The following is an 18167-nucleotide window of genomic DNA, read 5'->3' as shown; positions in this document are numbered from 1 at the left end:
CGATGTACTTCCGGTTTCGGGACGAAGGAACGTGTCGGTCTCGCCGGGCGGGCAGCATGGAAATGCAAACCACATTAAATTATCAGGAAGGAATGTCCTAAGTTTCATTTTATTATACTTTATACATATGACTGTGAATATTAATGCTTATTTTCGTCTAAATGGGGTTTTAAACAAGTTGATGCACTTTCGTTTGCAATGGCGCTATGAAGCGATTGACTTAATCTAAATAAATATAATAATGAATAAAAATCCGCGATAAAGTGAATCCGCGAAATGGAAGATTTTAGTGGAAGATTGAAACAAAACAATCCATATTTTTTATTCTGCCTTAGCTGCCAAGTAGGCGCAAAACCGCAATTGCATTATTGCACTAATAAACATTGATAACCTTGTCAATCAAAAGTTAGCATTGTTACATTTGTGTGAAGACTTTGACGCATCTCGCTCATTAAATTGTGCAGGTAGTAAATTCACAGCAACAACTTAAAATAGCGGGAACGCTCGTAAATATTTGTGTCATTCTCCCCTGAGGAAAGCAACTTGTGTCATCATTTCCTCCCGCAAAAAAAAAAAAGAAAAAAAAAGTTTCACTTCTAATAAAGCAAAGAGCAAATCGACATGCGGCTTTTGCGAGCAGAGAGCAGCGACGAATTATTCATCGGCTGCTTTCTTCCTGCGAGGTTGCCGTTGACAGGCGGCGTCTCATCTCGCGCTCGCCGGCTTCCATTAGGGCCGCCGATTGCCAAGGCGACGTCTTCGACGGCTCGGCCCGCCTTTGGAAAAGCACAAGTGAGAGCCAAAGGCAAAGAAAGAAAACATTTATTGTTTATGAATGTGGTGTCACGCAGGTCCTGTCGGGGGAGAGAAGAGGATGAGGAGGAGGAGGAGGAGGAGGAGGAGGAGGAGATTTGAGGTCTGCAGTGATCCGTCTCGCTCTCTTCCCGACAGGCAGCTGCACTTTGGATTTGTTCCTCCGGAGAACAATCAGCACATTCGTTTCAAAGCGATACATTGCCGTTGCAAAAGACACGCCAACATTCCACATGACAACTAGGTTGTTTTTTGTTTTGTTTTTTTTTTTACATTTGTGATACCCGCTGTAAGGTAAGAAAAATGTACATGACATTGTTGTGTCTCAGTGCAAAAGATAAGAGTAGAATAAATAAAAAAAAACGGGAAAAAGACAGTGCCCTTGAGAAATCGGAAAATGTCTTCACTCAAGTTCAGTGGTTTTCAAAGTGTGAGGTTTAAGAACGTACTGATTTTTTTTTTTTTTTAACTGCAAGATAACTGTTATATGTATGTTATGAGAGACAAGACAGTGTGGGAAGAAAACTTTAAAAACAACACTTTTTGGGGTTAAGCTCACCATGATTTGTTAAAAAAAAAATTTTTTTTTTACAATTTCAACTTTTTGGCAATGACTTTTAAACTCGTTGATATGAAATTTTAAGTGATATGTAATTTCTTAATCACATTGACTTTTTAAACTGGTTGAAATATGAATTGAATTCGGACAATGCTTCTGATCATGCGCAAAGATTCTCTTGACTTGAAATTTCGTAAATTTGTAGTTAGTGTCATTTGCATTAGATTTGATAAAGTACTACTCGAAAATATTCCATCTAAAATTTCTTAATTTCTTTCCAATTCGTTTTTAAACTGCTGTTGAAATTACATCCAATGGTCAGATAAATGAATTATTGTGAATTCAGATACATTATGTTAAAAAAAAATGTAATGAATTAATTTTTGTAAATGCAGATAAATTGTATTTGAAAAAATTCTATAAATTTAAAATTTCTCAATTTCTTTAAAGTTATTTTTTTAGTGTCATTACATTTTTGGATAGATTAATTATGTGCCACTGTGATATGTTTAAATTAATCCTTGCTTTGATTTTCTTAAATTTTAGTGGGGAAAAAAATCTGCCCTGTCTCTTTGTATGACAGCAATTTCTTTGCAATGACTTGTTAAATTGGATAAAAGATAAAGCTTAAAGTTAAAAGATGAATTCTATCAGACTCACTGAGTAATATTTTGCTATTTCTTAATGGCTTGTAGCAAGTTAAATGCGAATTTCTCCCTTGCTGGGGACCTTTTGGAGAATATTATATGAGGTTGTGACTGGAGTAGCCTGTACTTGGGAAAACCTGGAAGGGAAATTTCAATAAATAACCAACAGAAGCGGTTGTACAGTCACCGTCAGTTAGCAGCCTTGACTTTGAATGCATATTCACAAACGAGCGCGTGTGCCAGTACGGCATTTCATTAGAACGACTTACACTATACACACAGCAGGAGTACTTGCACTTGTTTCCATGGTAACTTTCAAAAGTGCGAAAACGTGAAGCCCCCGCGAAGCCATCACGCAAGAGCTGTGGACAAACACCACCCGCGGTGCACCGAGCATCTTGGGTTAGAATGCCCAGTAGTACAAATTTGGGGTAAATAAATACGAAAAAAGCTTGAATGTGTTTTTGTTGGTTGTATGTTGGTTTTTCCTTCCATGTACAGCATTTTGTATGCATCGGCGGTTGTTGAGTTGAGTCTATGCTCCGATGGGGTATATGCCACGGAGGAGGCGGGACTTCCGATTTTTCACACATCAGCTTTGTTTCCGGTTCGCAACGTGTTGTCCACGTCCCAGTACTTGCGCTTCCGCCTTTGTGCCCCTCGGTTTGGCGTTCCCGTCGACGGGTGCGAGTGTGTAGCGTGCCTGTCTCAGTTGTCCGAAGCATTTCAGAGAGCTGAGACGCCCTGTTGTTGATGTGTGAAACCCGGAAGTACGTGGCATCTACTCTATTACAGACAGACTATCGCCCCTACTAACATGGCCGACATGTCTGTCCATACAATGCTTTTGATTGGAAAGTTGCCTCTACTAACATGGCCAACTTGTCTGTCAATACAATGCTTTTAATGGGAAAGTTGCCCCTACCAACATGGCCGACATGTCTGTCCATACATTGCTTTTGATGGGAAAGTTGCCCCTCGAAACATGGCCGACATGTCTGTCCATACATTGCTTTTGATGGGAAAGTTGCCCCTACTATCATGGCCGACATGTCTGTCCATACATTGCTTTTGATGGGAAAGTTGCCCCTCGAAACATGGCCGACATGTCTGACCATACAATGCTTTTGATGGGAAAGTTGCCCCTACCAACATGGCCGACATGTCTGACCATACAATGCTTTTGATGGGAAAGTTGCCCCTACCAACATGGCCGACATGTCTGTCCATACATTGCTTTTGATGGAAAAGTTGCCCCTCGAAACATGGCCGACATGTCTGTCCAGACATTGCTTTTGATGGGAAAGTTGCCTCTACTAACATGGCTGACATGTCTGTCCATACAATGCTTTTGATGGGAAAGTTGCCCCTACCATCATGGCCGACATGTCTGTCCATACATTGCTTTTGATGGGAAAGTTGCCCCTCGAAACATGGCCGACATGTCTGTCCATACAATGCTTTTGATGGGAAAGTTGCCCCTAGAAACATGGCCGACATGTCTGACCATACAATGCTTTTGATGGGAAAGTTGCCCCCCCCTACCAACATGGCCGACATGTCTGTCCATACATTGCTTTTGATGGAAAAGTTGCCCCTCGAAACATGGCCGACATGTCCGTCCACACATTGCTTTTGATGGGAAAGTTGCCCCTACCAACATGGCCGACATGTCTGTCCATACATTGCTTTTGATGGGAAAGTTGCCCCTCGAAACATGGCCGACATGTCTGTCCATACAATGCTTTTGATGGGAAAGTTGCCCCTCGAAACATGGCCGACATGTCTGTCCATACAATGCTTTTGATGGGAAAGTTGCCCCTCGAAACATGGCCGACATGTCTGTCCATACAATGCTTTTGATGGGAAAGTTGCCCCTCGAAACATGGCCGACATGTCTGTCCATACAATGCTTTTGATGGGAAAGTTGTCCCTCGAAACATGGCCGACATGTCTGTCCATACAATGCCTTTGATGGGAAAGTTGCCCCTACCAAAATGGCCGACATGTCTGTCCATACAATGCTTTTGATGGGAAAGTTGCCCCTACCAACATGGCCGCCACACCGATGCGCTTTTTCGCCTTCTCTAGGCTACTGTAAAGCCTGTTTATCTTTGACACGGTTCCGTTCCACCGTATAACGTCTGAGGTTTGTGGTTCTTGACCCGCTCAATGTGTAAAGTGCCTTCAGATCACTTCCGGTGTGAATTGGCGCTGTAGAAATAAAAACGAGTCGTGCGGCGTTGCTTCACGGGGGCCACCAATGGTAACCATGACAACAAGAAAACGATCAAAACCAACCACGGGTCATTATCCGCATAAAAGTATTTACATCTGTTCTTCAAGTTCTGTGGCTTATTTCCCGCATGTGAACGTCCCAAGTCAAAGAAGGCCATAATGAAGTGTCATTAAGGTAGAAGAGCGCCAGAGTTCATCAGCTGGTGCAGATGCTGTTTATGGAGATGATGGCCGGGTCCACCAGGCCCAGTTCCTCGTGCTCGTTGACGCACAGCTGGTAGCCGCAGCCTCGCCTGCGCTTGAGCGGCGTCACCTTGGCGTCGGGTTTGGCGCGGGGCGGCAGGAGGAAGCCCACGCTGCCGGCGATCAGCATGTGCCAGATGCTGTGGATGTAGAAGTAGTTCTCCTCCGTCTCCACGAAGGCGTAAAGCGCCACGGCGGACGTGGCGATGGCCGTGCCGGGGAAGAGGAAGAACGCCCAGCGCTTCCAGGTGGGCGGGTAGCATTGCCGCCGGCGGATGGTGCGCACCGTCTGACGGGCCCACAAAAAAAAAAAGGAAACTAACATTTACTGTGCTCTGGGAGAAGGTTATTTATATAAATAAAGATATATCTTATATAACTTATTGTGGGAATGCTGAAGCATTCAAATGTTAGCATTAGCTATTAGCATTCAGCATTCCCGCGCAATTTTTTCAAAAATTGCACTTAGTCTAGTTGTGAGGAGATAATGGCATATCTTCGTGTTTTGTGAAGTTATTTCGAATAACTAAATTGATGACATAAATAGGGATGCAACGATAACGGCAATATCGTGATATCGCGATATTAAAAGTGCCACAAAAATCGTCGTTACGATCTGTTAAAAAGATGAGGCTGTATTCCGTTTGTGCAGTTCTAGCACCCTCTGGTGGTTAGTTTATGATGTAGAAGATGTAAAATTTGTAATTCAATTACGATTACACATTTTAATTGCCTGATGCCCCTAATTTTTAATAATCTTTTCTTTAAAAATAAATAAATAAATAAAACTTTTCTTTTTTTTTTAAATAAAATATTATTAAAAATTAGGGGCATCAGGCCATTACAATTTGTAATCGTAATTAATCGCATGACTTCACTAGTTAACTCACAATTAATCCCAATTTTTATATCTGATAATACAATAAAAAAAAATCTAGGTTTTCAAACTCTTAACAAAAGTGGGGAAAACATTTTTAACTAATAAAAATAGTTCAAATTAATTTTTGACGTCTATAGTCGTCAATGGCAGTGAATGAGTTAAATTAGGAGGTTAAAGAAATAATTTAAGTGAAGCCAAGTGAAAAGAAGCCCGCTGTGTTTTTCTGCCAGTTTTTTTTTTTTTTTTTTGAAGCTCGTTTAGTTTGGGGAATTTGAGATTTTGCCAGTGACAGATTTCAACCTCGATGCACACGACACTTCCTGCAAAGCCGGCAACGTTCGGTGCCCGACACTCGACTGATGCAATTCGCTTTTGTGTGTGCGAACGTGAACAATGTGCGGTGTTGAAATGAAGGCGCGCTTGCTGAAAACGCTCCAAACGGAGGAATGCGGCACATGGAGAGGAGAGACTGAAGGCTGTCATAATCGCAGTACTTTTTACACGGCAACATTTAGCGTTCAATTGCGGCTATCATGACCCGTCGGCGTGTGTTTTATTGCCGCGCCGACGACCGAGACGATCCGTCAGCGCTTTAATCAGCGCGGACAAGACGCGCGCATTCTGTTGTGATCTGCTGATCTCATCACTGCGGATCACACATTTGCATACGCGTGTCGGTTGACAAATGAAAATGGAATTGCCTTCAAAAGCAGTTGCGGACCAACACGCACGCACGGCTGCACGAACACACCCTATCATATATATTTCCACTTTAATTAATTTTTTGTATTTAATGTTTGAATTATATTTTTATGTCCTTTTTTATTTTCACTTTTATTTATTTATTTTTGTTTTTGGCAGTTTTGGTCCTCAATTCGGCCCATGGGAATAGAACACATTTTAACTAATTCACTGCCATTGACGTCTATATACGTCAGAAATTCATTCTATGTATTTCTATTAGTTTAACATTTTTTCCACTTTTGTTAACAAGAGTATGAAAACCTAGAATTTTTTTTATTGTACATTTAGAACAGGTATAAAATTTGTGATTAATTGCGAGTTAACTAGTGAAGTCATGCGATTAATTACGATTATAAATTTTAATCGTCCGACGCCCCAAATTTTTAATAATCTTTTCTTCTTTTTTTTTTTAAAAATGCATTCACTGCCATTGACGGCTATAAACGTCTAAAAATAATTTTAACTATTTCTATGAGTATGACTTTTTTTTCTACTTTTGTTAACAAGAGTATGAAAACCTAGAATTTTTTTATTGTACATTTAGAACAGGTATAAAATTTGTGATTAATTGCGAGTTAACTAGTGAAGTCATGCGATTAATTACGATTATAAATTTTAATCGTCCGACGCCCCAAATTTTTAATAATCTTTTCTTCTTTTTTTTTTTTAAATGCATTCACTGCCATTGACGGCTATAAACGTCAAAAAATAATTTTAACTATTTCTATGAGTATAACTTTTTTTTCTACTTTTGTTAACAAGAGTATGAAAACCTAGAATTTTTTTTATTGTACATTTAGAACAGGTATAAAATTTGTGATTAATTGCGAGTTAACTAGTGAAGTCATGCGATTAATTACGATTATAAATTTTAATCGTCTGACGCCCCAAATTTTTAATAATCTTTTCTTCTTTTTTTTTTTAAAAATGCATTCACTGCCATTGACGGCTATAAACGTCAAAAAATAATTTTAACTATTTCTATGAGTATAACTTTTTTTTCTACTTTTGTTAACAAGAGTATGAAAACCTAGAACTTTTTTTATTGTACATTTAGAACAGGTATAAAATTTGTGATTAATTGCGAGTTAACTAGTGAAGTCATGCGATTAATTACGATTATAAATTTTAATCGTCCGACGCCCCAAATTTTTAATAATCTTTTCTTCTTTTTTTTTTAAAAATGCATTCACTGCCATTGACGGCTATAAACGTCTTAAAATAATTTTAACTATTTCTATGAGTATAACTTTGTTTTCTACTTTTGTTAACAAGAGAATGAAAACCTAGAAAATAAATTATTGTAAATTTAGAACTTCTAGGTTTTCCTACTCTTGTTTACAAAAGAGGGGAAAAAATGTTAAACTAATAGAAATAGTTCAAATGATTTTTTGACGCCTATAGCCGTCAATGGCAGTGAATGAGTTAATTGGTCCGACTTAACAATTTGTTTTTTTTACTTTTTTTTACAAAATCGTCTCACGGGCCGGATTCAACCCCCTTGCGGGCCTAATCCGGCCCGCGGGCGTATGTTTGACACCATTTGTATTTTTGTGGCTCAAACATTTAGAGATGTGCACGAGTGACGATATGATTGCTGCCGGACGTTTTCTTCCTTTCCTGGTACAAAAGCGATTTAAACGTCTGTCGGAACCTCCCCGCTCATCAACACAACGTTTTCCAGACGAAAGCCGCACGCTCGTGTTCTTTTCTCACAACCCCGGCCTGTTATTTTTGGGATGTTCTCAGTTCAGAGAGCACATAAGGTCTGAGAGAAGAAAAGTCAGTTAAAGTACAAGATGACTTGTAATGGAAGTGTAAGCCATGACTAATACCCACACAGGCTGCAGAACTTTTTTTTGTAAAGCCCTTCAGTGATAATGTGAAAATAGCTCCATTGGTCCGAAGGGCACGCTTCTTAGCCGCGCTCATGTGAGCCTAAGTGACGGATTACACCTACAAGCAGGAGCAACTGGAGAGCCGCTGCAGTCAAACACGCCCCCGACAGCATTAGCTTCATCGCTTATATCCCAATGTTACGTTGTTGGTGCGGTCTGACGAGGCTTTCAAGTTACGGGAAATTTCTTTGGAAGTTGACTGCAACGTGCCATTTATTTATTGAATTTATTTTCTATATTTAAATGATTATATATTATTACAAAATTGAAGGTTGGCTCTTAATATGGAACTTAAATATATTTTAGCATTTGCATAATCATTAAAACCGCTTTTCTACTCTAGTTAAGTGAAATAAATTTTCATATGGATGTCTGTGTAATAAAACAAAATATTCATATTTACATTTTAAGTATGAATATGTTGTTAAATTTATTTAGGGTTGTCAAAATTAGTGCATTAATTTTGAGGTAATTTAAAGCTCCTTTAACAGCACAATTTTTTTTAACGTCCAATTAATCGGTGCGGTCTGACGAGGCTTTCAAGTTACGGGAAATTTCTTTGGAAGTTGACTGCAACGTGCCATTTATTTATTGAATTTATTTTCTATATTTAAATGATTATATATTATTACAAAATTGAAGGTTGGCTCTTAATATGGAACTTAAATATATTTTAGCATTTGCATAATCATTAAAACCGCTTTTCTACTCTAGTTAAAATTTTCATATGGATGTCTGTGTAATAAAACAAAATATTCATATTTACATTTTAAGTATGAATATGTTGTTAAATTTATTTAGGGTTGTCAAAATTAGTGCATTCATTTTGAGGTAATTTAAAGCTCCTTTAACAGCACAATTTTTTTTTAACATCCAATTAATGCCCGGAAAGCCTCATACATTTAATAAGAATGCAGATATTTGTGGAGACTGGGGTCAAGTTGTATTTTAAAATTTGAAAAATGTGCAGAATTTCACAAGTTATTTCATGTTAAAGATGAGATAGCTCTTAATATGAAAAGAAAAAAATGCAATTATGCCATCTAGTGGCAGAAAATGACCTCAACACAAATCAATATCACATTTTTAATTTGATACATTTCACATTCATATTTCTATTAGTGTAATATTTTTTTCCACTTTTATGTTAACAAGAGTATGAAAACGTTAGTATTTTATTGTACATTTAGAACAGATAGAAAATTTGCGGTTAATCATGGGTTGAAGTCACGCAATTAATTACGATTACAAATTTTAATCGCCTGACACCCCTAAATATAATATTATAAATATATATATATATTATTTATTTAAGTCTTAAATATAATACACCTCCATTAAATTATCCTTAAATAATTCTCGTCATTTCTGACAATGAGCAATATTTCCAAAATACTCCATCTTAAATTCCCATCAAAATTTAGCAGAAACTTTGCTCGGGTATGCGATACATCTCAAATACCAGCAAGGGCAGTTGCTCAGTTAAAAAAAAAAAAAGGTCTAGTGGAGAGTAAATATTTGACTTACCCATGCCACTGCCATGATGCCCAGAGCAAACAAGCTGGGTCCCAGCAGGTTCCACAGACCGTGACGGTCCAGCTGCAAAGCCATGGACAGGGACATGGCCCCCAGCAAATACAGCACCTTGAGGGGAGGGGCGGGGGGGGGGGAGGGGGAGGCGGAGTAAAACCAGCACCACATGCATCAATGTCGAGTCACTCTTAACGTTGCAACCACAGAGAATCGAAGGGTTCTCCTTTTTCAGTGTAAAATCGGATGTGCTAAAGAGACATGCGGTAGAATAGATGGCATCTTGTCTGCAGCCATTTGGTACCACACACACCAAAAAAAAAAATACAAAAAAAAAGTCCACTGGGTCCAAATGATTGTCAGGATTTAATATGAAAGATAGATTTGTTAACTTAATAAACAACTTCACAAAATGCTACCGTAAGAAGTGCGGCGTAAATACAAGTCAGTAAAACACAAATCAGATTACAACAATAATGCAAACAAATCTGTTCATTGTTATCACATAGCGAGCGGAAGTTAGCAAGCCGCCATACCCCAAGCGTGGATTTTTTAAAAAGTATTTGCATTTTTTATGACTGTTGCTTTTCTCAAGTACAATTTTCTAAAGTGCTATTTTTTTGCTCCCAAAAACATATAAAAATGTTCTATTTTATATATTTAAAATATATTTTAATGTATTTAAATATATTTAATATTTTTTCCTTCATTCCCAAAAACATATTTATACGTTTTTTTAAAATGTATTTAAAAAAAAAAAAATTATGCTAGAGCATTCAGAAGGATTTGACCTGAAGAGGTCGCTTAAAGCAATGGTAGTTATTACAAAAAACGGCCAGCAGGTGGGAGCAGAGTATAAGAGATCAGCCGGAGGCCATGTTGAAAAAAGCTCTTTCCCCCCATCTTTCTTTTGGTAGGTTCCATGTTTTTATAGCAATAGAACACAATATTCTGTGGGCCTTGCAAAATCAGTCAAAATCAAGTAAAACAGCCAGGAGCGAGGGGGGTTGCTTCAGTGAAAATAGCTGCGAGTGAGTTAAAATACATAACAACATGACATTCATAAATGAATAAATTACAGGTAATGGCATTTTCATTCAGTTCAATGGGGAAAGATGATTTGCGATATGAGTGTGTGTGTTTTTTTTAATTATAGTTTTATTGTTTTTTTATAGCATTATGTTACGAGCATGGAGCACAGAAAAGATTAAACTCATATCTCAAGACTGAAGGCAGGGGCTGTGCAACTCACAAATACATGAGATGAGCCTTCACAACAACGAAAACAAAGCACAAAAAAGGAGGACGTGAAGTAAGGTCTATAAATAACCAGCTTAAGTTTTCTTTTCTTTTTTTTTTTGTCAAGCTCACAATTTGACACAAAGCCACAAGCATGTAAGGGAAAGATAAAGTGCGAGTGGGGGAGGGGGAGGAGGAGGAGGAGGAGGAGGAGGAGGAGGAGGAGGAGGGGGGTAATCGATAAGATATGCCACACACGCCCGGCGTCTGCGTTGCGTCTGCAGGAGGAAAGTGAGGAGACTTTTTTTTTTTTTTTTCAAGCAGGGAAGGGATGACCCGCCCGCAGGAGAACACGACTAATTGGAATAGACGGGGGGAGGGGGGAGGTGATTGTTAGCGAGCGGCAGCAGTCATCAGTCATGCCGCACAGCTGGGTCACACGGCAGCGGCGGCCCAACACGCACGTACCGCGTGTACTGTATTCAAGCGCGGACGCGTGACCGCTCGCTGGCAGGCCGGGCGCTTTAATGAATCATTATCTGTCACCGTGATGGACGAGCTTGCGAGGATTCAAGTGGGAGGATTATTTTTATCTGTCATTTACGCTAGCGGCGTCACCTGCGCGGGGAAAGACAACAGCGCGCTCCATTTGTGGCGATTAGCATGTTTTTGATCAAGCCGCGTCCAGCGTCAAGTCAATTACAGTCGCGTTCGGGAAAGTGCGGCAGTCTGCCAAAGCTTTTACTTGGACTCGGCCGATGCGGATGTTTGGAGACCGATGGATGCCGATTTCGATATTTCTCAGAATCAAATTTGGATATTGTAAAGAAATGTCACTGAACAGGTTCAAACCATCCGAGAAATATGAAGAAAAAGTGCCCCAACATCTTAGATAAGAGGGAGAGGGAAAAAAAAGACAAGGTTTGAACCCAAGGGGAGCATAGTAGAAGCTTGGAAAAAAATTTGCATATGCAGGACATTTAGCATATTTAGCATTTTATGCAAAATTGGTGATCGGCTGTAAAGTCTGAATTAGCCCGATCATCAATGATGTCATTGACCATGAAACACGAAAAAAAAATTAAAAAATAATAATATATACAGTATATGTATAACAAATAATAAATAAATATAGATAGTAATATAATATAATATATTAATAAAACAATGTAATATATGTTATATTATTATATTATATATATTATAATATAGATAATAATATAATCTATAAAAATAATAAATAAATATAGACAATAATACAATATAATAATAAACATAAAATATAGCTAAATAATATAAAAACAATAAAAAAAATATAACATATGTTATGTTATATTTCATGTTTACCAGCGTTTTTGGATGATCCAACCCCGCCCCCTATCCCCCATGAATGACGGTGGTCAACTGGAGAGAAAATCATTTTTTTTAATTCTTCTCATCGAATCGGTTATCATTTTTGTGTAAAGCGTCATAATTGCTAAGCATAACGTCTCATTGCCGTGGATCAGTTGAACCTAAGATGTCAAAACTACTAATCATTAATTCTAAAAAAAAATGTATTTCAAATATTTTTGGGGTCTTTGGCGCTCGTGCCAGTTGGCTACCTGCTTAAAGCTGGCAATAGCTTTTCAAATATCTTAAAGCCATGGAGGATGCAACAAATAAAATAAGCAGTTTCAACTCATTCACTGGCAGCCATTTTTAAAGCACTTTGACATTTTCAAGATCCGCAGCTTATTGTGTTCAATAATTAGATGTACGCTAAAATCGACCAAATTAAAAGTTTGATTTTGTCTGTTTCTGTTCTAAAATGAGCAGTTGAAAAAAGCTAGGTTGCACAAAATGCAGCCGTTTCTCCCAGTGGACACACAAACTGCTGATCTCATGTCAAACATGGGCCGTCGGTGCCATCTAGTGGTGGTTGTGCATCAGTAAAGTTGTTTCCAAGTTTGAAATTGACAGTAGGGCAGCATTAGACTCTCCCACCCATCGGTGAAAAAAACTTAATTGACAAGCACGCTTATCAATGGCAGTGAATGAGCAGGCGGAAATTATAATGGAGGAGGAAAAATTGTAGTCAAGGAGGACACAACTTCAAAAAGACACAATTCAACATAGACATGGAGTCTTCTGGTGTAATATTGGAGTCATACTGCTTGAAGGCACGTTAACCTTGAATCAGTGAAGATTAACGGCTCCCCTGAGGTCGCTACAAAGTCCTTGTGTGAAATTTTAATTATATATTTACAAATAATCTGCCGCTCTCAGGTCTCTCTAAACTCAACACACAAAAAGGCGCGCTTGCACTTGCCAGTCCGGACGCGCATTTGATTAGAGTCTACGGACTGCAGCGCTCAGCAGAAAAGGAAAACTCGAGAGGACAGCAGATGTTCGTACCCTCGCCTTCCCGTCGGTACCCCACCCCCCCATCCCCCGCCCCCTTTCTGTCTCATTTATGGACACACAGACTAGAGAAATGCGCACGCGAGCGCGCGCCATCCCGGCTCGCAGCGGGACCACGGTGACCCGCGGAGGAGCCGCACCTGCTAGTGTTTGTTCAGCGCGTAATGTCAACAAGCAGACAATCACAAAAGGCCAACGTATTGATCTTTGCATTTACCAGACACAAATAAACACTTTGACTTATTACTGCTTAGCAGCCACTTATTTGCCTTTGCTTTAAAGTTCATCGGACCTCGCAGAATGTCAGTCAAGCGAATTTGGCGAAGGTAGAAAAGCGATTTTGAGACGTGAACGTGTACCTGTTTAATGATGGACTTGAGCCTGGCCATGGCGATGACCGTCACCCACACTGACATGAGCGAGCCGAGGAAGTCGCAGAACTGCAGAACGTCGTACTCCATTATGCAAAAGACCACCACGCCCGGCTGGTCGCATGCATGGTAGAACTGGCGGGAGGAAGACAAAAAAAAAAAAGGCAACGTGAGGTCATGATTAACTCATTCGCTGCCGTTGACGGTTATAAACGTCAAAAAATCATTTCATCTATTTCTATTAGTTTAACATTGTTTTCTACTTTGTCAACATGAGTATGAAAACCTAGAATATTTTTTATTGTACATTTAGAACAGATATAAAATTTGTGAATAATCGTGAGTTTACTATTGAAAGTCATGTGATTAATTACAGTTAAACATTTTATTTGCCTGACACCCCTAATTTTTAATTATCATCTCATCAGGCGATTACATTTTTTAATTGCAATTAATCGTATGACTTTACTAGTTAACTCACGATTAATCACAAATTTCATATCTGTTCTTAATGTACAATATTTTTTGTCTAGGTTCTCATACTCTTGTTAACAAAAGTGGAAAAAAAATGTTAAACTAATAGAAATAGTTCAAATGAATTTTTGACATCAGTAGCTGTCAATGGCAATGAATGAAATAAAAAGAAAAGAGGAAAATTTTATAAAAAATTTGGGGCGTCAAGCGATAAAAATTTGTAATCATAATTAATCGCATTACTTCATTAATTAACTCACAATTAATCACAAATTGTATATCTGTTCTAAATGTACAATAAAAAAATTCTAGGTTTTCCTACTCTTGTTTACAAAAGAGGGGAAAAAATGTTAAACTAATAGAAATAGTTCAAATGAATTTTTGACGTCAATGGCAGTGAATGAGTTAAAAAATGAAACTCATTACAGAAACAATACATTTTGAACCCCATATCCACCATCTCAACAAATAATGATCAATTATGTGAATGTCCGTGTGACCTGAAATGGGCTGGAGACAAGTCCAGGGTGTGCACCGCTATTCGCCCAAAGTCAACTGAGGTATAGAAAATGGATGGTTGGCTCACCAGACTGGCAAGCTCAGTATCGCATGACTAACATATTTTATCCGTCTTTATTTTGGTATTTTTATTCTGTGTCAAGGCAAGCTTCCCTTCAGAGTGTAAAAGATCTCAAACACAAGCCTGATAAATCAGTTCACTGTCAGATTGGTTGGTGCGCGTTCCTCGTCAGCGCTTTGCCCGACACGTCCTTCCGTCAAACCTTAAGGGTCTTTTGTCCTACCTCGAGACAAGACAGAGCGACAAAAGAGGTGCTTGATTGTCGGTGGTGACTCACGGTGGAGAAGAACATGGTGAAGATGTAGACGGAGGCCTCGAGTAGGTAGTGGCTGCGCACGGCGACGACCACGGGCGGCACGAACATGAGGTTACTGAGACACAGCAGCAGGGTGGAGAGCAGCTGGAAGCTGTACGAGTAGGCCTCGGAATTGTCCGTGCATCCCCAGCCTTCCCAGCCTGACACACACACATGCACACACCAGGGATAGGATAGGATCATTTTTCATTAGAGTCGGTTCTTATTTTCTTTTGACTTTTGCTTTTTAAATTCAGTTAGTTTCAATTAGTTTTTAGAGCAAATTTGCGCGTTGTTTATTATTTATGGGACTGCTGAGGGACCTGCCTAAAATCAACAGGAAGTGACCCAGAGGTGACCTGATTTCAACAGGAAGTGGCCAAAAATCAACAGGAAGTGACCCAGAGGTGACCTGATTTTAACAGGAAGTGGCCAAAAATCAACAGGAAGTGACCCAGAGGTGACCTGATTTTAACAGGAAGTAACCTGATTTCAACAGGAAGTGGCCAAAAATCAACAGGAAGTGACCCAGAGGTGACCTGATTTCAACAGGAAGTGGCCAAAAATCAACAGGAAGTGACCCAGAGGTGACCTGATTTCAACAGCAAGTAACTTGATTTCAACAGGAAGTGGCCAAAAATCAACAGGAAGTGACCCAGAGGTGACCTGATTTTAACAGGAAGTAACCTGATTTCAACAGGAAGTGGCCAAAAATCAACAGGAAGTGACCCAGAGGTGACCTGATTTCAACAGGAAGTGGCCAAAAATCAACAGGAAGTGACCCAGAGGTGACCTGATTTTAACAGGAAGTAACCTGATTTCAACAGGAAGTGGCCAAAAATCAACAGGAAGTGACCCAGAGGTGACCTGATTTTAACAGGAAGTAACCTGATTTCAACAGGAAGTGGCCAAAAATCAACAGGAAGTGACCCAGAGGTGACCTGATTTCAACAGGAAGTGACATGATTTGAACTACAGTACTACTACTTTTACTACTACTACTACTACTACTGATCCAAGTACTACATGCGGCTTTCCACATTGCAAGAGTCAGCAGTCCCATTCAAAATTTCTGTGGAAATTGTTCTACTTATTATTTAAAATGGTCTGTTTTAGTTGTTTTTTTTTGTGTATGTATTATCAACATTTTCTAATATGTAGACCTCGTATGTAAAAGGGTTATTTCAAAAGTTTCAGAAACCTGAATTTTGACCTTGATCAATGTTAGTTGGAACAGGAAAGGCATCTGGTGTAAAAACTGTGCCAAACGTGTCACGTAAATGACTTCAAAATCCAAGTCCAGAAAGTAAAAACCCTGCCACAGTTTGGCTTTAGCCCCTTGTGCTAGCTAGCTAGCACCTGGGGCTAAGGCCAAACTGTGGCAGGCTAGCTAGCTCCCTAGCAGGTAAACAAGCACTCGGTGAGCTAGCTAGGGAGGTAGCTAGCTAGCACCTGGGCCAAACTGTGGCAGGCTAGCTAGCTCCCTAGCAGGTAAACAAGCACCTGGGGAGCTAGTTAGAGAGCTAGTTAGCTAGCACCTGGGGCTAATGTCAAACTGTGGCAGGCTAGCTAGCTCCCTAGCAGGTAAACAAGCACCCGGCGAGCTAGCTAGGGAGGTACCTAGCTAACACCTGGGCCAAACTGTGGCAGGCTCGCTAGCTCCCTAGCAGGTAAACAAGCACCCGGTGAGCTAGCTAGCACCTAAAGCCAAACTGTGGCAGGGTTTTTACTTTCTGGACCTGGATTTGCCACCTCTGCTTGCTGTAGTGACCCCACACAGTTGGAAAGTTGCTCAGAAAATGGTCTGCTGGGTGAAAATAATTAACCCAACCTTGGGTAAAAGAAACTCAATCTGCACAAAATCCACAGCTACCCAGCGAGTAGGTTAGGGAAATATCCCAGCATTGCTTTAGTGTGTAGCATCCTTGGTAAATTGAAAATCAACTCTTCCTCTCATCAGGTCGTCCTTGTAAACAACACGTCTTTTCTGTGGAGAAATATGCAAAAGAAGGTATTTGGGGAAAGTTGTTTATCCCGCACAATAGAGCCGCCTGGTGAGATCGCCTCTGCACCACATGAATTGGATCCCGATCAAGAGGCAAATTGGATAAGACAGCGTGAATTAAATATTTGTGAGCACAGTTGAATGGAGAATTTGAGGCCAGGGGCACGAGCTGAGCCGCGTCGAAGCAACAACGATGAATTTACCGCCGCTGATAACGCGGCAATCAAAGCAGGATTTTAAGAATAATCCTCAAAGGACAAGCTTTGTTTAGCTTTATAAGCTCATACTTTATTGAAGAGCTGCTCTTAATTAAGCGCCTTTTTTATTGTACTTTCTAAATTGCTCGAATCAAAAGATTAACATCAGCCCCTGTATGACCTTAACCGATAAATTTCATCAGCGGATCGTCAAATCAGTTGTGGAAAAAAAAAAACATGGCACTTTCCTTCCCTATCTGGCTGCATGGCGTATTTTCTGATAAGAACATAAAATAAAGTAGTCGATCTATTACCCTGTTGAAACTTGGATATTTAATGAAAAAAAACTTTTGGTACACTCATATTTGGCTAAATGTTAATTATGGATGAAAAATAATTTGCAATCAGTACAAAACACATTTGGTAGCTATTGTCTACATGGATGAAAGAAAGTGTCTTCCATTTATTCCCTGATGAATAAGATCATAAAATCTAAACAAGGCATGATTTGATTTAAATGGAAACACACTTGAAAGTGAAAAAAAAAGAGAGTAAACTTTTAATGCAATTCATGTGATGCAAAAATACATTTCCTCCTTACCTGCTTTGCATTCACATGCGGCAAAAAGGTAGTTGTTGGTGCGAAGCAGCTTGCACTGTCCGTACGTGCCGCAGTCATTGATGCACGGCGTCAAGTAGGCGCGCATGTACACCTCCGCAGTCATGTTGGCGCACGCCTCAAAACTGCAACGTACACAAATATTGTGGAGATGGAGATTTTCACCGGCATCAGACGTTTGTTAAGGGGTTTATTATATGTCGTTGCCCTCGGATTCAACTCAGCCAGGGGGGGACAAAAATTGTTAATCAAAAGCTTTGAAGTTGGACAGTCATCATGGATTTCCAAAGTTAATAAATGCTTTAGTGGGACATTAGCATAGCACATAACTGCGTTGGTTTCAAGTTGAATGTCTTCAATTTATAGTGGTGTCCTGCGATACAAGTTGAATTCATTCTATGACGATGTTCAGAACTCAAATCCTTTGCATCT

The 18167-nt window shown here is 39.5% G+C and overlaps 1 protein-coding gene across 1 annotated transcript in view; it reads right to left on the bottom strand.

Moving 5' to 3' along the window:
* Nucleotides 1-805: 805 nt before the first annotated feature.
* Nucleotides 806-18167, bottom strand: part of tmem8b (transmembrane protein 8B) — a 44212-nt gene continuing 26850 nt past the window's right edge. Inside the window, exons 9-13 of the mRNA XM_077560477.1 lie at nt 17718-17860; nt 14897-15075; nt 13554-13700; nt 9550-9666; nt 806-4789 (exon numbers count right to left, since the gene is read on the bottom strand). Coding sequence (XP_077416603.1) covers nt 4454-4789; nt 9550-9666; nt 13554-13700; nt 14897-15075; nt 17718-17860 — 922 coding nt within the window. The 3' untranslated portion in view covers nt 806-4453. The remainder of the gene's footprint in view (nt 4790-9549; nt 9667-13553; nt 13701-14896; nt 15076-17717; nt 17861-18167) is intronic.

Source organism: Vanacampus margaritifer, chromosome 3, assembly GCF_051991255.1.
Source record: "Vanacampus margaritifer isolate UIUO_Vmar chromosome 3, RoL_Vmar_1.0, whole genome shotgun sequence".
Taxonomy (NCBI): Eukaryota; Metazoa; Chordata; class Actinopteri; order Syngnathiformes; family Syngnathidae; genus Vanacampus; species Vanacampus margaritifer.
This window is presented reverse-complemented; position numbering and strand designations above follow the sequence as displayed.